General features: G+C 36.6%; 1 protein-coding gene across 2 annotated transcripts in view; it reads left to right on the plus strand.

The window, feature by feature from the left end:
• The window catches only part of LOC149029093 (lon protease homolog 2, peroxisomal-like), a 57,520-nt gene that overhangs the window by 25,485 nt on the left and 8,563 nt on the right, over positions 1 to 23,472 (plus strand). Inside the window, exons 6-14 of one of the 2 annotated variants that reach the window (XM_089140357.1) lie at positions 2,361 to 2,540; positions 2,650 to 2,736; positions 3,836 to 3,963; positions 13,785 to 13,986; positions 14,090 to 14,296; positions 16,335 to 16,465; positions 16,882 to 17,095; positions 21,861 to 22,154; positions 22,247 to 22,441. In XM_089140357.1, the coding sequence (XP_088996483.1) occupies positions 2,361 to 2,540; positions 2,650 to 2,736; positions 3,836 to 3,963; positions 13,785 to 13,986; positions 14,090 to 14,296; positions 16,335 to 16,465; positions 16,882 to 17,095; positions 21,861 to 22,154; positions 22,247 to 22,441 (1,638 nt within the window). The remainder of the gene's footprint in view (positions 1 to 2,360; positions 2,541 to 2,649; positions 2,737 to 3,835; positions 3,964 to 13,784; positions 13,987 to 14,089; positions 14,297 to 16,334; positions 16,466 to 16,881; positions 17,096 to 21,860; positions 22,155 to 22,246; positions 22,442 to 23,472) is intronic. The other variant, XM_089140363.1, reaches the window with a different exon arrangement.

Consider the following 23,472-nt stretch of genomic DNA (forward strand, 5'->3'; position numbering starts at 1 on the left):
GAGAGTCGTTTGATATCCATTTATCCTGTAAAACACCTGCGGTAGTGGGTTTGATAGTAGTGCCCGTAATGTATCGAACTAGTCCTCTTCCAGCAATAGTCAGGTAAGCAGATCGAGACCAGATCAAGTAATTTGTGCCGTCAAATCTTACCGAAAGAGAATGAAAAGTGGAAAAATATTCGGATCCAGTGGGAGCAGTAGTATCATCAATAGTTGTCATGTTGACAAAATTATGTGCAGTTCTTCAGTCTTCACCCTTTCGAAGTAACAGAAACGTCGTCGAATGCAATAGCCAAACAACTCAGACAAATTTTCTCCTTTTTTTGGAAAATTACAGATATGGCCCTATAAAATGATAGGTGCAGGAAGCAGATGCAGTAGTAGCAGAGTGTTTTTGTCTGCTGTTTCGACTCCTCTTTTTCTGTCGATTGCACAGGAAGCAACGGCAGTAACTAGAATCAGCAGGCATTAGCAGCAGCGGTGGCAACAGGAAGCAGCAGCGGCGGTAATAGGGAGCGAGATTCTTCTTCTCTTCTTTTTTTTTTTCTTTGGTCGATGGCGGAAGCAAGGATTAAGCAGATCTCTGTTAGGTGCGATGGGATGTTGCAGATGAAGAAGAGATGTTGCAGATGAAGAAGAAGAAGCTTAGTTGCTGCGGTGATTGTTCTTCTCTTCTTCTTTATATTTTTTTTCCTGGTCTTCGAAGTTTGCAACAGAAAAGATCGTGCACTGAAGAACAAGAAAAGAAAGAAAAAAAACTAATCGTAGTAACTGAAGAACGATGGTTTCGATGGGTTTGAAAGAGAGAAAAAAATTCTAATCGAATTTAGGCTCTGATGCCATGTTGAAAGAAACGATTGTAGTAGAATGGCTTATTGATCTATGATCTCAAGCCCTTTATTTATAATAAAATGGAAAGTAGACTATTACAAGGAATAGAAGTTTACATGAATGCAAACTCTAATTTAACTCCTATACAAACTCTTATTAGACTCCTAATAGAATCCAACACAAACAAATAAGACATAAGTAGAACATCTGAAAAGTAGTCAAATGTCAATTACAATTTACAAATTACAAAACACCATCTCGTAAATCATAACTCAACACAAAAATAAAACCAAAGAAAATCCTCATGATTTAGGCTAATAGAAGCTGCTATGTAGGCCTTACTCAATTCCGCTGTATGTCCTTCGGACCCAATGTGCATTGTGCTTCGACTTTGCCACATGACCTTCCCACTGTAAGTCTGTCAACCTACAATGTTCAACATGTATTAATTTCATCAAGATTGAACAAGTTTTGAACATACATTTTCGAAAATACTAGTTTTGAGAAAAATGGGTTACCTCGAACTGGAGAAAATACCTCAGTCTTGCTGTTGGGAGGTCAATCTACATCAAGCACGCTTTGCTGGTGAGGATCTGGAGTTTCCCCCTACAATTGAGCAAGAATGGAGTCAAAATGGTTGAAAGTCATAAGTTGAAGGTCAAGTTAGGAGATGCTGTCTGGAAGTCGAAATTTTGCATGAAATGGTGAAATTTTTGAGGAAATGTTGTATTTACCATGTCAAAATTATGAGAAATTTTGAAACATCACCGAAGTTTCAGATTTTAAAAAAATTCATTCCAATTTCATTTTGCCAAGGTTGAAATTGACTTCCAAAATTTCGTGGTATTTTATCTTCAAATGGATGATAGAAAAACTGCTATACAAAGAGGAAAGGCTTCCTGATACTACATTATCAAACAACATGATTTGGACTATGATTCATAAAAAGAGCTGACTTCCTTAGGTACAATTCATAATTCAAAGGAGGCTTTGGATTTTCTAACAAAGTTGAAATTCTAGAAGTAGACTTTTGAGTATTTCAATCCATAAAATTCATAACAGAGTAACCCTCTCTGATGCCTTGGCGGAGCTAGACTTTAAATATTTCCTTGGGAGCCTGGCTTTGTCATCCTGAAATATTTCCAGAGTGAATCAGAATTCTAGTTGAAAGCACATAAATTTGCTTCATCATGGATATTTTGAACCTTCAAACTGAATTTTGTATGTATTTCTTAGCCTTTTTCCGCAGGTATACGGTTAACACAAATTTGGGAGAGTTCTCATGCAGCATTGCAAGGGGATTGCAAGAGCTAACTGTATTGTATGAGATGGCATTCCTAATAGATAACAGCTAAGAGCACGCTATAGAAACTGTAACTGAAGTTCATAGAGTTTGTCATTTTTTAGGAATCATGTTACTTTGGTTACTGGTTGTGTTGATTAATGTTCTTGTGCTGTTCTTTCATAACTTATAGGGTTCCTGCGTATGCTCCTTATGTTTAAAATTGAAATGTCGTTTCTGGTTACAGAAACAGAAAAGTAGTGGAAGGACAAAAGCTCTTCTGGAGACACTCCCGGTGCACAGACTTGCTGATATATTTGTAGCAAGTTTTGAGATAAGCTTCGAGGAGCAGCTTTCCATGTTAGATTCAGTTGACCTGAAATTAAGGCTTTCAAAAGCTATGGGGTTAGTAGACAGACATTTGCAGGTAATTAGTGATTGGATTAAATCTAGACAGCAAACAGTGAATAGTTGCTTCAGAATATATGTAATCGTCTCTCTGCCTCTTTTAATCCTTATAATTTCTTTTTCTGTAGCAGTCAATTCGTGTTGCAGAGAAGATAACCCAAAAGGTTGAAGGACAACTATCAAAATCCCAGAAAGAATTCCTTCTGCGTCAGCAGGTTTGGTTCCCCACCTCCCCAGATTTACCTTTTAGCATGCTCCAGAAAATATGGTATTATGGCTAACACATGCACTCTTCATTGAACAGTGGGTTTTTTTTGTAGCATTTATCTAGTTTCTATTAGGGCTGTTGCACCTACTCATCTGTTAGTGTGATGATGGGATTCGAGTCCTTGAGAGAAGGTGCTTTATTCTGAAATAGCCAAAGGTTACGCTTGATTCCTATTCAATGCGTCTGGGACCATGTTAAAGTGGGATTAGCCTAGGTTACAGAAGTTTAGTTTCCTTGGAATTAAAACTTCAACTCCTGGGATGTTTATGCAGTTCTGTAACTTGATTCTTCATCATCCACCAAACAAGAAAGCTGCTTCTTGGAAGTGTTAGGATTTGACATAAAGTCTTGTATAAAGTTTACCATTACTCTTCCTTCCCTATCTCCTGTTTTTTAGGACACTTTTTCATGAGGGACCGGGCACGATACTAAGCGGTCATGGAATGCATTTGTTCTTTTTGGGCTACTATCAGTAGGTTTCATGTTGTGATGTTGATCTTTTGGGCTACAGAAACCAAGAATCTGAATTAACTACAAACAAGAAGGCTTATGTTGTTGCTACTCTTTTTAAGGGGGGAAAAATGCTGTGTGCAACGCAAAATTTTGCTCCCCACCCTCCCAAAAAAAAAAAAATTCAAGTTTAATGCGTGTCAGTTAATTTCACTATCCCTTTGTCTTCCATTTTAAAGTTTCTTTAGGATAAGTAGGTATCATTTAGACACGAATAGATTGTTGTGGTAGTTTCTGACTCAGATAAGATTTAAGTAAAAAAGAGGTTGTGATGGTTTGATTGAGAGTTGTATTATATTTTTGGTTAATTTCCTGCTTGTAGTGCATGGGATTTGATGTAAAATCATCATTCGCTCTTGGAGTTCCTTTTTTGCGTTCCTTCTCTTTCTTTTTTGTCTCTTATGTCCTCATTGTGACTCCTAGTAAATTTCTGTTGCTAATCCTAGAGATAAGTGTCAGTATGTGCTGCTTTGTGCCTTTCATTTTAGCTGAAATGAGTGTCTTCTTTACCAGCTTCTTCTGATTGCATTTTCCAGATGCGGGCTATAAAAGAAGAGCTTGGTGACAATGATGATGATGAGGACGATGTAGCTGCCCTCGAAAGGAAGATGCAAAGTGCAGGAATGCCTGGAAATGTCTGGAAGCATGCACAAAGGGAGCTTCGGTATTTCATATCAATAACTAAATGATAGCCATGATTACTTTTTCTATCTTTAGCTATCTTCTTGTGTTGTTCTGTCATGCTTATAGCATTAGATTAGCTTAATCGACAAAATGGAAAGACAAGAAATGCTGTCAGTTCCATGTGAAAGCATCACGCCATGCTTGGGCTTTCAAATTGCAGCAGGGGCATTATTTGAAACAGAACAATAGAAACCACACTAGTTTCTTACTGGGATAGAAGGTTGACTTGTTGGGATTAGCAAAAGAATAGGGTTTCAAAGGGGTATTCCAAATTTTATGTGGTCTAATTTAGAATTGGGAATCACCTTTCATTGGCTTCTGTGTCTAAGGAACTCAAGGAAAGGGGCATGTTCTCCATCTGGATTAGTGGAGGTTTTTAAATTTTTCGTGGTAAGCTTGTATTAATAGGGTACCATGTAGACAAAGTCAGTTTCTTGGATCTCCTAGGGAAGAGATTTTTTAACATGAAAGGCATACCCTTACTAACCATTATCCATGAATACCCCGAACTTCTCTTACACTTTGTGGTAAATTTGTGACTCTGCATCCTTCCTGATGTGATTTGACAACTTGATAGAGAATTCTACAGGATTATTTACCCAAAAAAAAAAAAAAAAAGAATTCTACAGGATTCCACATCAGTTCTGTATCCACTACTTCCACTCCTGTCATAAAAGAAAAAAATATTGGTAAAAAAAGGTAAGTGGTGGTTGTTTCCTGTGGAGATTTTTTATTTGATAGCATCATGGGTCATATAGACTTTTCATTGTACAATGCTTAAGTCATTCTCACAATGTAGGCATGGGAGTTGTTTAATACACATGTAAACAAGTCTGATATTATATGTATTATCCTATGGAAGGGAAAATGTCCTGAATAATTGGAACTCAGAAACAAATACTTATAATCCAAACTTTCCATATAAATGGCGTAATTTACCCCAAATTTGAGGGGAAAGTATGTTGTTTCCACGCCAACCCGAATGGCCTCCACAAACGACACTGACTGGAGTTTTAAATCACTGATGTACTCTTATTATGTTATAAAAAGTTGCCAATCCACCAGAAGCTTGAGTTCTGTCCTTGGAGTTCAGAGTGTTGTATGGAGAAAAGGTTTTGGACCATGATTATGTCTTTTGTTTATTATCAGCCACCAGTGAAATAAATGCCTAGTAGTACATAGTACAATGCTGTTGGATAATACGACATTGATGCACTGGTGTTTGCTTTGCTGACTATCCACTGTTTCAAAACCAAGGTGCTCTTATGGTAGTTAAGGGATAAAATAATCCCTGTCAGTATAGGTTACCAACAGTTATATGACTTTAAGCAGTGGTTGCGACTTTGAACACTGAAAAATCCATAGCCTTTACTCATGAAACACTAAAAGCAGCTTTTGGCATCACAAAAGATGAAGGCTGGTCAGAACCATTCCAAGTGGTGAACATTTTCTGTTAAGCAATGATGTCAAAGTTGTGCTGAGGTGGAAAATATGGTCAACTAGGTCATGAAGATGCCATAGAGAAATTGACGGGGAAGGATGTAGGAACAATGGTCCTACACCAAGTTGGTGCAGACCTTCGAGATGATTTGCTATGGTGGGCTTCACAGAGAGAAAGGTAGAAAACAAAAAGAATGGGGAAGGGAAGAAAACTCATTTCACTCATGCAGACAAAGTTGCTGCTAAACTCAAATTTTATGAGAATAGCTCAGTCCCTGTTCTGTCGCAACTTCAATGAATAAATATACAAGACTCTTATATGAAAGAAACATAATTAGAACGGATACAGCTTTGGTTTTGGAAACTAACTATTTGCAAAATAAAAGTAACCGCAAGCGCACGGTATCGTGTAGCTAACGGGTTGATCTCAGGGAGATATGCCACTTTAGAATTTAACCTTTTAATGGTAATACGAGAGTGCAATGATTCAAAATTTTTAACTAATTAATTAAACTAAATGAGCAGTCTTAACACATACATCTAATGTGATCGAATTGAGATTAAAAATAAAACATACATAACCTAACTATTCATCATCTAATAAATAAATAAAAAGGCAGAAATAAAAAAAATACAAACGAGAAATAAATAAACAAATAAAAGAGAAGTGATCCGAGTGTCAGCTCTGGATCGAGGGAAGGGGAGTATAACTAGGATGACTTCGACCGTGGACCCTTTGCCATACCTTACAGTCCACCGATCGGGGGAACGGATATTAAAGATAGAAAAAAAATGTAGAAAGTAAATTACAAAATAAATAATAAAGCAATAAAAGGAATAGGGTAACATTAACCAAAGAGAGGCATGACTGTAGGCATCTTTGATCAAGGACCCATGGGGAAAGGAAAACAATAAATAAATGCTGAAAAATAAATCCTAAGTTAAGAATATGGAGGGGTAGACAGAAGCGGGAATGGAGGGGGGGGGAGAGAAGATTACTGATGAATGCCTACTTGAATAAATGAATCTCGAATGACAATAATAATCCTTGAACAATCGATTCGAATCTCAACCAACCCTAACAACTAGATCCGGAATGATACAAATCTGTGATTGCTAGACCCAGAGAAAAACGAATCCTCTTGAAAATTGAAACTCAAAACTTGAAGCTTGAACTCAAAATTGAAATTGAAATTGCATTGCTCAAAAGAAAGGAAATACATTTGCATAAAATAAACTAAAAAACTTCAATATTCCTTGCATTACATTATAAAAATTGAACCTACACATTCAAGAAACTAGAACCCCACAAAGCAATCAAAGAACTAGAGAAAACTTAAATAACCTAAAGAGAAAGAAAGTGTAAACCTAGGTTGAAGAGGGGAGGGTATATTTATAGGAGATGGTGAATTGGGGTAGAATTAAGAAAATAAATAAATAATAATAATAAGTGAAATAGGAAAAAGGAAAAGGAAAAAAAAAGAGAACCTAATTTTGTTGCAAAATCTAAGGAATAGAGAGAGAGAGAGAGAGAGAGAAATAAGTGGAGAAAAATAAACAAAATACATATTGTGAGTTAGATGTGGAGAAGAAAGGAAAGCAAAAAAAATATTTTTAGAAAAGTAATGTGGCTAAATTAAGGAAGAAAAAAATAATAAAGTAAAACATAGAACAAAATTCCATCGAAACTTGCAAAATTTCCACTGAAACTTCCCATTTTGGAAAATGCGAAACGAAACTCATGGGGACTGAAAAAAAGTCCTCAGTTTCGATCGAAACTGTCAAAATTTCGTCGAAACTTGTCAAAACCTTGAAACCTGTCGAAACTTGGTTCAACCCAGTTGGACCAGCTGGTTCATGAGGAAAACAAATTCCCAAATTTCTTGGGAAACTTGGGAAATTTCGTGGGAAACTTGGAAAATTTCATGGAAACTTGGGAAATTTTGTGGAAACTTGGGACTTTTTCCTGTAAATTTTGTAGTTTTCCCAAATTTTTAATTTTTTTGTTTATTTCATGTTTCCCCAAATACCCACGACAAATACCCCCTCCATCAGGACTTCCCTATCCAAAGTGCATTCCCTCAGGTTGGTTATCTTAAGCATATTGATGACCAGACTCATAAAGTTACAGTTGTCGATTAACTTGACAACCATTGGCATAGAATGTCATGGGATGTCTATGTTCGTTGGTTGGAGAAGAGGATGTTACAGGCATAGTACTACTCAGCTCACAGGATGAATCCACTCTTGGCACTCCTCTTAACACTAAGTTGTATTTTCCTTTTATTGTCAACTATTTTGAAGTTAGAAATTATATATTGAATGTTATGTGCTTAAGTAGTTAGTTTATAATGTACTGTTTGGACAACTCTACATTGATGTTATGTACATTTAATGACATATCTACATTGATTTTTTTAGCAAAATACAACAAATGTATTTTTTTTATACTTTAATTAGCTTAAATACAGGATCCCACCCCAAAATACTCTCTAAAACTTGTTGAAACTTTATGGAAAAGTCCTCAGTTTCCTCAAAATTTCCCAAGTTTCTACCTAAGTTTTCCATTTTCACCCGGTCGAAACTTGACTTTCCCTCGAATTTTTTACCATGAAGTAAAAGAAATAGAAAGTGGGGAGAGAGGGAAAAAATATTTAAGGAAAAGAAATAAAATCTTCTAGAAAATCTATAGAAAAAATAGAAATCCTAATCTTTGACTACTAGTGGGCCCCATACATTTTTCAATTACAATAAAGTAAAATAAAATAAAAATCCTAACTAATCTCAGGCGTAGATCAAAATTGGTTTCTTTATTTCTAAGATATTTTGGAGTTGGCCCATAATGGCATCTGTAGCCCATCATGCTCGAAATCAAGCCCTTTTCGCACTTGAGAATTTGAACGGACCTCTTGACGTGTAAAATTGCATGTTTCATACCCATAACTCCAATATTTACTCAACTCTTGAAAAATCTTAAAATTTGCAAAAACAACATAAAACCCAAGGTAGCTCTACTCTAAGTGTGTAAAATGCATGCTTTATGTCCTAAGATTTCACACATAAATGTGCTCATCACTAACCATAATAACCTACATTTAAGAAAAGGAAACTACCGAAGAATCTCCTAGGTAATCTGCACAAAATAAAGTAAATAGAATTATACATAAACCTCCTAGGTAATCTACCCAAAATAAAGTAAATAGAATTGTTAGAAAATAAGCTTTAAATAATCAAAATAGCAACTAAAACTTGATAGAGGAAAGAGAGAAGAAGAAGAAGAAGAGGAGAGATGAAGAACCAACATAAGAGGCCTGCGATTCTAGCTAAAGAGTCTAGAATCACAAGACCCTTTTATTTATAGCTTCTAATGAATCTAATACAACTTAAGAGACAAGTAACAAAAAAAAAAAAAAAAAAAAAAAAAAAAAAACAAAAAATTACAGCTTTAGTAACTTTCTACCACCTAAAATAGAAAGCTCTGAAAATAGAAACTACCACCAAAATATAAACTATGCTTTCTATAAACTCCCAAAACTTATGTAGCAAGACTCCTACATTAGAAATAGAAAGTATAGTAGCATCACTAGAAAACTACTGTTCACGTCAACAGTAAAAACAACATTTATTGTTCACATGAATAGTAATGTGAATAGTAAACCGCCCAAACTTGCGTATACTTCAGCACTTCCCTTAAGTTGGAGCATACAAATCTCCCATGCCCAGCTTGCAACAGATAGACTAAAAACTTGGTCTGAACAAAACTTTGGTGAACAAATCAGCTAGTTGGTCAGTAGAGCTCACAAAAGGAATCGCTATAATAAGCTTCTTCTTGATTGCATCACGCTCAAAGCAACAGTCTACCTCTATATGCTTCGTCCTCTCATGGAACACTAGATTACTAGCAATGTAAGTGGCTGCCTAATTATCACAAAACATTTTCATAGGGGCAGAAATTGGAAATCCCATTTACTTTAACAACGAACAAAGCCACATCAATTCAGCAGCGGTGTGGGTCATAGCCCTATACTCAGCTTCAACACTAGATCGGGCAAAGGTGGACTGTTTCTTACTCTTTCAAGTCACAAGATTTTTCCACCAAGAAAAGTACAATAACTTGTAGTTAACCGGTGATTAATGATGGATCCAGCCTAATCTGCATCATTAAAGGCAACCAAGTCAATACTCTAATTTGGTGATAGATGAGCCCTTTTCTGGGTGCACTCTTGAGGTACCGAAGTACTTTCGTCGTTGCCTCCTAATGGGCCTTCCTAGGAGATTGCATAAACTGACTCAACACACCAACAGAATAAGAAATATCAGGACGAGTAACAGTAAGATAAATAAGTTTCTCAATAAGACTCTTGTAACAATGGACATCATCCAACAAGTCACCATCATCACGTCCTAACTTCAATTGAGGATCCATGGGAATGTCGCTAGGTTTAGAAGTAAGCATGCCAGTCTCAGTCAAAAGATCTAACACATACTTCCTTTGTGACAAACTTACTCCTTTTTTATTGCGGATCACTTCAATCCCAAGAAATATTGTAGATCACCTAAGTCTTTGGTTTGGAAAGACTTTTGTAAGTGTGCCTTGACTGTATGGTTGCATCACCATCACTGCCTAAAAGAACAATATCATTAACATAAATTGCCATAATGACAACATAATCACCTTGCCGTCTAACAAAGATAGAGTGATCAAAATAGCACTGTACGAATCCAAAAGACTTCACAGTCTTGCTAAATTTCTCAAACCAAGCCCGTGGAGATTGTTTGAGTCCATAAATTGCTTTATGAAGCCTGCAAACACGAACATTATCTTCCCCTTGAGCAACATACCTTGAAAGTTGCTCCATGTAAACTTCTTCATGAAGATCACCATATAAGAATGCATTTTTTTTGTCAAGCTTAAAATGAGGCCACTCATAATCACAGCTAAAGAGATCAAAACACGAACATAATAAAGTCTAGGCACAGGAGAAAAAGTCTCAAAATAATCCACACCATATGTTTGTGTATATCCCTTAGCCACCAAGCGGGCCTTGAGCCTTTCAACCGTATCATCAGAATGGTACTTAACAATATACACCCACTGACAGTGGACCACATCTTTCCCAGGAGGTAAGTCTCCTAAAGACAATGTATGACGAGACTATAAAGCATCCATTTCCACATCCATGTCGACTTTCTAGCCGGGAATTTTAAGAGCCTCGGTATGATGGGTTGGAATATGAATGGCAGATATAGACAAAGCAAGGCAACAAAAGTTAGGAGGGAGATGAGAGACGGAGAGAAAATTGGAAATAGGATAATAAACAATATTAAAGCGTAAAGTACGAGTACCTTTCCTCAAAGCAATTGGTAAGTCATCTAAAGGTGGAGTGGGATCTCCACTAGAAGAATCTACCGGTGGAGAGGATGAAGAAGGAACATCTGTAGGGCTAGCTTCAAGCTCCACTAAATGAGAGCTGCAAGTATTGTTAGGAGGTACTGTACTATCCACAGTGTGTTCTGCTAACTTATGTCTCTACTGATAAACCTGTAGAGGAACACTGCTAGTGGAAGAAGCTGAAGAGGGAATAGGACGAGTATTATCCAGAACACAATTTTCATCCGACACAGATTGACTAGGATAATAAGGAGTGTCTTCAAAAAAGGTCATGTCCGCACTTATAAATAGTTTGCGAAGAACCGGATCATAACAACGAAAACTTTTTTGAGTACGTGAGTACCAAAAAAAAAATACACTTAACAAAACGGGGGGAAAGTTTATCCAAAGGATGTGGTATGTGAACAAAACATGGAACCAAAAATTTTGGGTGGAACTAAAAACGGTTCTCTATTGGGAAAAACAACTGAAAAAGGAGATTTTTCAGAAATCAAAGTCATAGGCATTCGGTTGATTAAATGACCAGCAGTCAAAAGTGCATCACACCAATGACTCTTGGGAACATTCATTTGAATAAAAAAAGTGCATGCAACCTCCAAGAGGTGACAACTTTTGCATTCAGCTACTCCATTTTGTTGGGGTGTCAATGAAAAACTGGTTTGATGAATCATTCTAAGAGAATCACAAAGGTTAGATATATCATATTGCACATATTCTAAAGCATTATCAGATTGAAAAATTTTAATAGGAAGAGAAAATTGAGTCCGAATTTCATGAATAAAACTTTTAAATGTAGTTAAAGAACTCTATCTGATCCTTTCAAAGATAATGTAAGATGGGAGAAATCGTCCACAAAAGTGACAAAATATAAAAAACCATGCCTATTACTAACTCTGCAAGGACCCCAAATATCAGAATGAACAAGAGCAAACAATGACTCACTACGAGGGATAGACCGTGGAGGATAGGTGGCACAATGATGCTTCCCTAACTCACACGCTTCACAATTTAATCTAGAAACTGACTTAAAAGAAGGAAATAAAAATTTTAAGCTAGGTAAAGACAGATGGCCTAAACGATAGTGCCACTGGAAAGCATCTACACCATCATCAGAGAGAGCCGCAATAGGGGCAGCATAGTCTAGATAGTAGAGTCCGTTCCTTTCACACCTTCTACCAATCATCTTCCTCATGTGAAGGTTTTGGAAAACACAAGAAGTGGGAGTAAAAGTTATAGAGCAATTTTGTGCTTTAGTTAACTAACTAACAAATAATAAGTTAAAAGGAAAGTTAGCAACATCAAGTATGGATGACAAAGTAAGAGAAGGTGTAGGAGAGACACTTCTAGAGCCTAGAATAGGTGTGAAAGTCCCATTAGCTATGGCAACGGAATTTTTAGTAGTAGATTTAAAAAAGAGCTAAAAAGTGATGAAAGTCAAGATATCTTATCAGACAATTGAATACTACGACCTCCAAAAGATTTGCTAACTCCCACTGAACCACGACCACGTCCCCTTCCACGAGAGGTAGTGGAAGACATTAAACTGAGGTAGATATCACTCAAATCAGTTTTTCAGAACTTGAAGTAGAAAAAAAAAATCTGCAACCTTAGGACTGAATAGGAGAATACAAAAAAAAGAGGTTCGCAAAGTGCAGCAAAAAGAGGTAACGAAGGTAGGTAGAAAACAATATTTAATCCAAGTTCTGGAACTTGTAAGAGTAAGGTAATAGGTAGAGAAGATTAGTTCACATGAATACCTGATCTAATAGTCCATAATATACAACATTAGGTGGCTACACACCAAAGAAAACAGAAATACAAAAGATAACTTTAGAAGAGAATATTGAGAACAACACTGTTTTGATTCAAAAAAGCTTGATGCCATGTTGAAAACAAGCTTTAAATAATCAAAACAGTTGCTGCACTTGAACAGAGGAAAGAGAGAAGAGAGATGACGAATCAATAGAAGAGGCATGGGATTCTAGCTAAAGAGTCTAGAATCACAAAGCCCTTTTATTTATAGCTTTTAATGAATCTAATACAACTTGAGAGACAAGTAATTGTCTTTTAGAAAGAAAAGAAAAAAAAATAAAAAAAATTATAGCTTTAGTAACTTTCTAGCTCCTAAAATAGAAACTACCGCCAAAATAGAAACTATGCTTTCTAAAAACTCCCAAAACTTATGTAGCAAGACTCCTACATTGGAAATAGAAAGCAGAGTAGCATCACTAGAAAATACTGTTCATATGAACAGTGAGAACAGCCTTTACTGTTCACGTGAACAATTAAACAGCTCAAATTTGCGTATACTTCAACAAGAATTATACATTCTAAATAACTAACCTAGCACCCCTTGGCATACTGGGTTAGGATCAGTCCTTGGTCTGGGTTTCCGAAATGGATCATGGCCAGGCTAAGGCTGCTGCATCAGGATGCCTTGGCTGGAGAAATGGATTCATACCCATGACCATTTTAGGGAGACAAAATTTTGCCATGTAGGAAATAGTTTAAAGCATTAACTATGATAACAGAATTCTGCAGTCGTCCTCTCGTTTGATCTCAGGTATGTAGACGAATGATATTCTGTCAGATGGAACTTTTTAACCACATAATAAAGGAAAGATAAGGGATTTCAAAGCAACATTTAGCTGAATATTTAGGATATTTTATTCTAGAAGCTTCCATATCTCCGCTGAATACTCCTAACGTTGGAATTATTCTCATGTTATGCCTTTTCTAGCATTACTTACATTCACCTGATTCTATACTCTATAGTTCATTGAGACTTATGTACAACCTCTCTAGACATGCACACGTAAATATATTAAGAAAAAGTGAATTTCCTCTGTCAGTGTCTATTATTAGATGTACTGGATACTTTTTTGGATTTATTGTTTAAAATTTGAGTGCAAAGACTTATAAAAGTATTTAGGCCTTTGTCTTTTTCTTTATCTTTTTCCTCTCTTCAGGCGACTGAGAAAAATGCAACCTCAGCAACCTGGGTATAGTAGCTCATTTGTTTACCTGGAGCTCCTCTCCGATCTGCCTTGGCAGAACGCTAGTGAAGAGCCGGAGTTGAGCTTGGGAGCTGCAAAAGAGCACCTTGATATTGACCATTATGGTTTAATCAAAGTCAAACAAAGGATTATTGAATATCTGGCTGTCCGCAAGGTTGTTTCCTATCCAATTTTTTATGCCTCATCTATTGTGCCTTGTGCGTTCCATATGACCTACTGATGCTAATATAGCCTGTTTGAAATCAACCATATTGCAGCTTAAACCCGATGCGAGAGGCCCCATATTGTGCTTCGTGGGTCCACCAGGTGTTGGAAAGACATCTTTAGCTTCATCCATAGCTACTGCTCTGGGCAGAAAATTTGTACGTATATCTCTTGGTGGTGTCAAAGATGAAGCTGATATTAGAGGACATCGGAGGACATACATAGGTAGCATGCCAGGGCGTCTTATTGAGGGATTAAAGGTTTAAACTGAATCTTTTATGCATCTTTATCACCATGATAAACCTTGTCTAAGAGTAACCTAGCGAGTGATTGATGTCTTGTTATGCTGTATATCTGCAGCAGCCTCACATGGTCACAGGCTAACCCATCTGGACTGTGGCTCTCAGTGGATTTGATCATATTTCAAACTGAATCAAAGATTAAATTTTTGTGTAACCGTCTTCAGACTGGAAAGTACATATGATAATTTCAATAGAGTTAATATAAAAAGTACTTAAAATTATTTATTTAGATAGTTATTTTGTACTACTGTTGCTATAGAGCTCATTGCATGAAAATATTACCTTAGAATTCTCTATTTTTATTTCATGCTTATTTTATATAAGTATATCAATCAATTGATCCATTAGATTATCTCAGAATGGGCACCTAGAAAGATGTTGAGCCTGCCATCTGGATTTTTATTTATTAATATTAACTGAATATGATTTCTACCTGGTTCCTGTGCATTGCACAGCTTAAGTCTAAAGGATATTATTCCTGCTTTCGGCTTAGAATCCTGCCTCTTTCTTCCTAAAAGGTTAGGCTTCATTTTGGACTAATTAATATGGTGGAGGTTCACTGGTCAGTGGAGCAAAAAAGCAGTCCATCGGATTCGTGGGAAGTGGTGATTCAGCCAATAGGGAGAGATTCATTACCCTTGATTATTCCCAACCTCTTCTCCACCGAGCAGGAAAACTTTTGTCAATTTGTAATAATCTGGAGTTCATTCCAATTACAGCCTTAGACTTTTCTTAGGTCCATTCCACTTGTACCATATGTTATGTTGCAAAAATCTGACCAAATCAAGTTGTATTTCCTTACTATACCATTTTTATTTCAAAAGGGATTCATAAGATTATAAAATTCAAGGCTCTACAATTGAAAATTAAATTGCAGCGTAGCAGCCTAGCAGGCAATGTTTTTGAGAATTAAATGTTTATGCATTTTATATCTATACTTATATATAGTAAGACTTGAGAAAGGGATGATGGAGTCTGAGCCCTGCTTCACAGAGAGGAGGTTTCCTGAGACTCAAACTGATGATGATCACTTGGTCACGATGGAGCAATTAGCAATTTAACCATTGCCACTAAGGCCACCTGCTTTGTAGTTGTTTTTACATTTAATTATATTAACAGTCCATTTTCAGTAGTTCTTAATTTATTTATTTATTTGGAGTGTGAAAGCATCCTGAGTGACTTATCTTGAGAGACCTTGAAGGAACTGTGAATGACATCTTGCTTGGAGGATCTTAATGCAACTGGACTGGAATTCTCGTTGCACTTTTATAAGTAGTAATGAGATATTCTTGGCAGTAATATTTACAGATGGAATATATCATCCAATTAAGGTGTCTTTGACATAGTTGTCACAATATTGGAGGGGGCAGGATGCAAGTTGACACCAACAAGGTGCCCAGATGCAGTATTGCCCTACGGGATATTTTGGACACCTCCAGAGCAACATCCTTTGAAAGATATTTCATAGAGTAACTGCATATAACATTATGACAAAGGGAAAATTGTTATGGACTAGCATTTTTTCACCCCTTTTTTTGGGGAAGGGGGAATTAGGGTGAAGACCTGAAGTTACAATTTATTGATAGACATTAGCAATTGATTGGAAACTAACAAGTGTGTTATTATGTTGACCCTTCTTGTTTTGTAATTGCACTTCTCAAAATTACTGTCAATTTGGGGATGTCTTTATGAACTACCCATACCACTTTTTTTCTTGGGATCTTGAGCCATTATAGGTCCTTGTGGAATACCTTGGGAAGTGTGTGCAGAAATAGAAGTTTTCTGAATCATCTGATCTGCCTCTTCATGTTGCTATGCTACATCATGCCTTTTGGAAACCTTGAGGTCTTCCAAACTGTTAGCTTGGTTGGTTGTATCTTTTAAATGTTCTACATACTAAATATTTCCTTCTGTTCCCTGATTTTTGCATTGTTGACTGCAACTGTTGTGATTAGTTTCTTCTCAGTTACACTAATGTATACATTTATACTTGCAGAGAGTAGATGTTTGTAATCCTGTTATGTTGCTGGATGAGATTGACAAGACTGGTTCAGATGTCCGTGGGGATCCAGCCTCAGCACTTCTGGAGGTTCTTGATCCAGAGCAGAACAAAACATTTAATGATCAGTATCCTTTTTCTTCATACTACTAAAGTTCTTTGTATGTTAGACTAGTAGTTAGTGAAAATGTTTTCTATCACTTTCAGGTAATTGGACCTTGTGATAAAAATTTGGGTGTCTTAGAGTAGTTGAATGTACCTCTTTTGGTTATTGTTTTCATTTGGCTGAGCTTTTTGGACTTGTGTTTTGACAGAAACTGTTGATCAAAGTCTGTTGTCATCAAAAAGGGATTTTCTGATAATTGTTATGTGATTTATTTACTTGTATGGAGATTCCATTGTGAGGAAGACAGGGATTTGTAGTTTCCTGTGATGCATGTTATTTTTGTGCTGATAACATAGTGTAGGTATGACATATATGGAGCTAGATTAGAATTGCAATGATGAAATTGTAATAACTAGTTTCCTTAATTGATTTAAACAGCTATCTGAATGTCCCATTCGATCTGTCAAAGGTCATTTTTGTTGCAACTGCAAACAGGGTCCAGCCAATACCCCCACCACTGTTGGATCGGATGGAAGTCATTGAGATTCCTGGATATACACTTGAGGAAAAGTTGAAAATTGCTGAGCAGCATTTAGTTCCGAGAGTTCTCGATCAGCATGGCTTGAGCTCTGAGTTCCTCCAAATTCCTGAGGTATGTGTGTCTTTGGAAGATTTAATGATGGAATTATGGTTTTGGCTTTCCAAATACAACAATGCATGACTAGTTTAACATCTGGCAATCATATCGATATATTACCATGGTCTTACTCTCTTGATCGTTTATGGGACACTTCTAGTGCACTCAAATCGATGTGCATTTAATTTTTCAGTGTGTGCTTACTCTTTTGTCAACTTCTAATTCCTTTTCAAATTCAACAGTTGCGTATTGAAAATCATATGAAGTTGATTTATGGTTGAGATGCACACTTTATTATTTGTGTACTTTTTATTGTTGCATGTGACTGATGTGAGTAGGTAGTCTGGACATTTGAAAGCCTTCCTACTAGTGGACTATGCTTGATGTTTGAAAAAAGCTAAAAACCAGTTCATTTTTGGGTTTTTAACAGTTTGGAATTCATCTTTCCTTCTTGTTATATATCTCAATGACTCTACCCATTTTGCAGTTTGTTCAAATATAGTTGTGAGCATAGTGCAAAATTTTGGCGAAACATGTTGTTTCACTGCCCAGGAGAACTACCAAAACAGCAAAATTTCGCCGACATTTTGGAATGCTTCGGTGAGGTTTCAACCCCAGTTTTTGGGTGTGTTTGGGGTTTTGGTGTCTACCCTAATTTGAGGCCAATAAACACATTGGGATTATTATTTTTGCCTCAAACCCAACCTAAAGTGGTGTTCAAGAGCATGAATTTGAACCAATGTAAATATGAATATCATGCAAGACAATGCTAAGATTTTCATTAAATGCAGCAACACATTTAACAAGTAGAATTCAATATACAAGTATGTGTCGGGTTGGATCCATCCTCTGGGTCATGGAGGAGTACCCTTACTAGACATAAGCATGCCATGGCATTGTGTAGATAAAGTAATCCATATAGTCCGTTATTGGCATAACTAGTTGTGCTGGTCCTAATGGATATCACTTGATCCATCTCCATATTCATATTTCATATGCAAACATGCTACTACAATCTGAAAATGAACCACCAAATCCATAAGCCCTATATGGTACAACCCCTTTGAATTTTCAAAATTTCACCGAAATTTTCAAGATTTCAGTGAAATTTCCGAAATTTCTCTGAAAATTACCGTAATTCCCCTGAAATCTAAGACTTTTGTTCTTTACCCAAGTAGCAAAACAGCAAAATTTCGCCTAGTTTCACCGAAATGTTGTACCTTGGCTGTGGGTTCACCCTAAATACTCAAGATTTTTCATGTTGTAATTGGGGCTTGAAACAACGTTATTCATTCTGTAGTTCTATGCTAAAGAGTATTGTGATTTGTGAGACAAGTTATCCTTGTCTTATGGCTCTTTTCTTTGTTGGAAGTCTGATATGGTCATTGTGATCGTAGGGTTAATGGGGTTTCCTCTAACGGGTCCATCATCTTAAATTTGAGTATCCAATGTCAATATTATGGACACCATGTATTGAATTCTTCCCCTTTACTTTTGGTTCACTCTTTTCATTTAAAAGAAGAAAAGAAAAGAAAACCAACATCAAATATTTGTTCTGGCATGCGGTGAAGTCTAATTGAGCTACTGGATAATGTTGGAAAATAAACAGATATCCTGCTGGACTCGGAAAACATTTCCATAATGAAATAACCTTACAAGAAAACTGACTACACCATGAGTTAAGCATGGTTGTCCAAGCATTAGTTGGAAATGTTTGAATTCCTCTGAAATTTCATTTATCTCATTCACTAGTTCAACTGCGAAGGTCAACAAATTGTTTGACTATTCCGGACAAGATTGCGCAGTAATGATTGATTCACCTTTTTGACTGTGGGTAACAAATCAACTCATCAGTTCATGACTGGATTTTACATTGCTTAGAGATCTGGTAGGCTCAAATGTTGAAGTTGTAATTTTGAATAGCATCCTGTTATCATTGGTCACTGTTTTTGTTTTCCTGATATCATTGGTCACTGTTTTTGTTTATTCAAAGAGGAAAGTGGTACAGCCACAGGACCAACAACTCCGGGGGCTTCTGAAACCAGCATATTGCTGTGCCACAATGATATTCTTAAGATGAAGCAAAGTAATGAAATTAAATCAACTCCATTCCATCTTCAAAGTGATGAACTATGTTCATGAAATGTTATGCATCTTTAGATTCATGACATGTTGGTTGTACTCAGTACAGATCTCAACTTGACAAACTTATATATCAGGCCAAAGGTTTCAGTCAATAATCACAGAATGCCGGGTTCTTTGGTAAACTGCGACATTCTAACAGTTTGGGTTGGTGGGGTTCACTACGAAGGATTGGATCCTTGAGCTGAACCCGACCTATTTATTGATCAAGTTGTATAGGTAAAAACAGTATCCTAAGACCAGTTCGGATTAGAACTTCTAAAGTTCTACCATGAATTGTGTGTCATGTAGTTATAATTCGTTTCTTTTTTTCTAGGTACCCATCCCTCTTTTCCTCCTGTGCTTTGGATAATGCAGTTCTTGAACCCTAATCTCCCAATTGAGATTCTAGAGTTAATAAGGTGCTGGTACCTGGTTTATTGGTATATGATCTAGGGACTTGGATCTGTCTGGATAAGCTATGAAAATCAAGACACACCATCAAATATAGAAACTTTAGAGGAAACATTAGAAACCATTTCAGTTATTAGGCACACAGTATATCAGACTGAAGATGTTGAAAAATCCAATAAATAATTGGATCTGTTACACCAGAACCAAGAATATAGTAGTGCAACAGTCAGTGGCGGAGCCACGTTGGGGCCATGCCACCCCCCCCCCCCCACTTTTAAAAAAAAATTAGTTACTCTCTTTATTTTTCCTAATTTTTTTCTTCTTACGTGTGAAATATCACTTTCTGGCCCCTCCCCAAGTATTGGAAATTTTTTTTAAGGTAAAGATGATGGGTATAAATGTCATCCTCAATAATTATCCAACGGTTACAATTGAACCCCTATTTTCAAGGAAGAAAAAGTTAAATCCAATTAAAAACTAACTCATAATCGCTAAAATCTCTCCCTATTTATTCTCTCTTTCCATTCCTATTTATTTTCTCATCTCTCCTTTCTTCACATGTAGTTTAGAGAAGAAAAAAAAACTTGAAAAAGCTAAAGGTAAGGAGTTTATTCTTAAATCTTCTCCACAATCACGTATTCTCTCACTATTTCTCCATTTTTATTCTCTCCTTTCTTTATTTTTTATTTATTTTCCTTTTTATTTGAATTTATATGCTTTGTCTTTCTCGAGTACTTTGTCCTTCTTTCTATTTGATTTTTATATTGTGAATTGAATATTTAGAGTTTGTAAAGTAACCAAACTATCATGGTTCGTTTGGTTTGCATCTAGCTTTCTATTGTTGAAATCATCTTTTTTGTTTTCCCCTTTAATGTTGATTTTGTAAGGAGTTATTTTATTTTATTTTTTATTATTTTTTAATTATTTTTTTAATAGAAAAATTAAGTAAAACTAAAAAATATTTTATAAGATTTTTATTTGTTAGCTATCCTCATGCTTTAATTTACCTTTTCTTGGTAAATAATTTACTTATATTTTTGTAAGGGTAAAAATGTCATTATTAATAATGACCTATATTTTTAATATGTATGGGCCCATGTCTAAACATGATAATATAATTTAGGGGTGGGGGATCCTTGGTAAGTCCCACATGGGCCCATACAATGTGTAGTGAAAAAGCATCAGTGCTCCCCCAATGGGGAGGTGATCCAGACTCTCATTATCCGGCCCCCCACCAATGTTGAATCCTGGCTCCGCCCTTGGCAACAGTGGAAGTGATGAATGCATACTGCCAGATCTATGAAGATAGAACAGAAACAGATAAAGCGTAGGTTTAGAGAACAGGTCTGGTGTTGATTTCCAATTAATAGAATACAGAGATCAATAGATTGACCCTATTACAGATAACCTGATGGAATAGAGCTACGTTCATCTCCTGCGGGAGGGGGAAAAATGATCTGGACCATAAAAGATACACAAGGGATTGCAGGAGAGAGAAAAGCAAGAATGGGAAGGCAACAGATTTGCTACCAAGGGAGGGCTTCAAATCAATGGAGAAAAACCAAAGATCCCCATGGCTCCCCCCCCCTCCAACCCAAAAAAGGGGGGGGGGGCGTTAAGAACAGAACCTATGGGTCTGGAAAACCGGGCAGCAGGAAATCCCTGCTATCCGTTGTCTCCTTCATCTAAGCTCGTGAATATCCCCCTTCAGTTTTAGTAGTTTCTGTAATACCATTCTTTTAAATCAAAATGCGTTTCCATTTTGGCTCCTATGATTGTGGCCAGGAGCAAAATTCCTGCTGCTTGGTTAAATTTTTGTCTGTCTAATGTACCTCAACCTCCCAAGAAATAACATTAACATGATTAAAATAATAGAATCTGTCTCTAAAGTAAACCTTTCTCTGGACAGGAGTGACAAAGTTGATTGCTAGGTACTGGAGTAATCCAAGTATCAAATCTAGACCCAAGAGATATAAATAATAAATAAAGATTTTTTTGAGAACTGCCGAAAACCCCTTCTACTAGCATCAAGCTTTCAACCAGACTTGGATGGCTTGTAATTCTTAGCCAAAGCCTTTCATTGTGTCCAGCAGACTAATTGCTAGTGTATCACTGGAGAATTGTTTGGGTTTCTTGTCCTTGCATTTTTTTATTTTTAACATTTGATATTACTGATATTATGTATGAATTTGTATCATTCAAATCTTACTGTAAATTTTTGTGTGATGATGGCTGTTGTTGGTAGTCTATGGTGAAACAAGTAATTCGAAGATATACTAGGGAAGCTGGTGTACGAAACCTTGAGAGGAACTTGGCTGCGTTAGCTCGTGCAGCTGCAGTTCAAGTTGCAGAACAAGAACCACTCAGCAAAGGTGTCCATCAAATGGCTGCACCACTGATGGATGCAAGACTCGCAGATGGAGCTGTAATAGAAATGGAAGAAATTCCAATGGCTGTTAACAATGATTTGATATCTAATGCTCTTAAAAGTACGTCACCTTTGATAGTGGATGAGGCCATGCTGGAAAAAGTATTGGGGGTAATCAATTCTTCTTTCTTGACTTAAAAGGCGCTTATGTAGTTATTATCTTAAATAAATCTGAAGCTGCACTTCTCTGATACTGGATGCAGCCACCAAGGTTTGATGCCAATGAAGCTGCAGAACGTGTTACAACTCCTGGAATATCAGTTGGGCTTGTTTGGACCTCCTTTGGTGGTGAAGTACAGTTTGTTGAGGCCACAGCAATGGTGGGAAAGGGTGATTTGCATCTTACAGGGCAACTTGGTGACGTTATTAAGGAATCAGCTCAAATAGCACTTACATGGGTAAGCTTTATTTTTCCCTTCATTATGGGACACCTTTTTGTCACTGAAATGGTTTTCTTGTGCTTCTATATCTCATTTTAAGTTTTGGAGAATGCCTATTAATTATGTTGCCTGTAATCTGCTAACTATATAATCTGTGTCTTGGTGAAAGGGCCTCAACATATTCATCCTTCTTTGCCAATCAGACAATAAAATTGTCAGCATACATTACTCTCAGCGTTTTTCCCTTCCCATTAGTCGGGGCTGGTTTTTTTTTTTATTTTTTATTTATTTTTATTTTTATTTGGGGTTGGGCGGGGGGGGGGGAGGAGAGGGAGGGAAGTGATGGTAACCAGAGTCAGATGCACCTATAGTTGCCACTTACCAGAGTAGAGAATAGATGGGCACATAGATTCAAATACAGCTGCATTGCCAGCTTGCCGTTCTGTTTATCATGTTCCGATCCATAGTATGCAGTAATTTACAGTTGACAGACATGCTCCACACATAGGCGTCCTACTCCCTTGTACAATTTGAATACCCTTTTATTGAACTTCTAGTTGCATTTTGATTCTCCAGGCTCATGCTGAAGTCCAGGTGGCTGATGTATTCACATGCATATGCGTTATCTACACATATATGAACCAATCAACTCCTTTCACAACTTCCACATTAACCCTTGCCAAGACATGATTTTTATCTTTCATTTTTGTGACTTCTCATAATTAATGATTTTTTGGGGCAAAAGTCTCACGATTGATGTTTTGTGGGAGAAGAACAGCTGCAATGCCTGAAGCCAGGGTTAGGAATTGGTGTTGGATCAGGCACATTGGCCAAATCATATTGGTTTCAACCATTCTCTTTAATTGCCTGGTCCCAATTTTTTCGGTGATCCTGCTTGAACCATAGATTTTTGGTACAAAAAGGACTGCTTGATCCCATATTGGTCATTCATCCTAATATTCGGAAGTCCGAACCAAAACCACGCTACTTTTTTCTTTCACTTCTTCCTTAGATAAAATATTCATTACATTCTTGTACTATTATTTTTC

This window comes from Hakea prostrata, chromosome 1 (assembly GCF_041222555.1).
Source record: "Hakea prostrata isolate BN-2017 chromosome 1, UWA_Hpros_2, whole genome shotgun sequence".
Classification (NCBI taxonomy): domain Eukaryota; kingdom Viridiplantae; phylum Streptophyta; class Magnoliopsida; order Proteales; family Proteaceae; genus Hakea; species Hakea prostrata.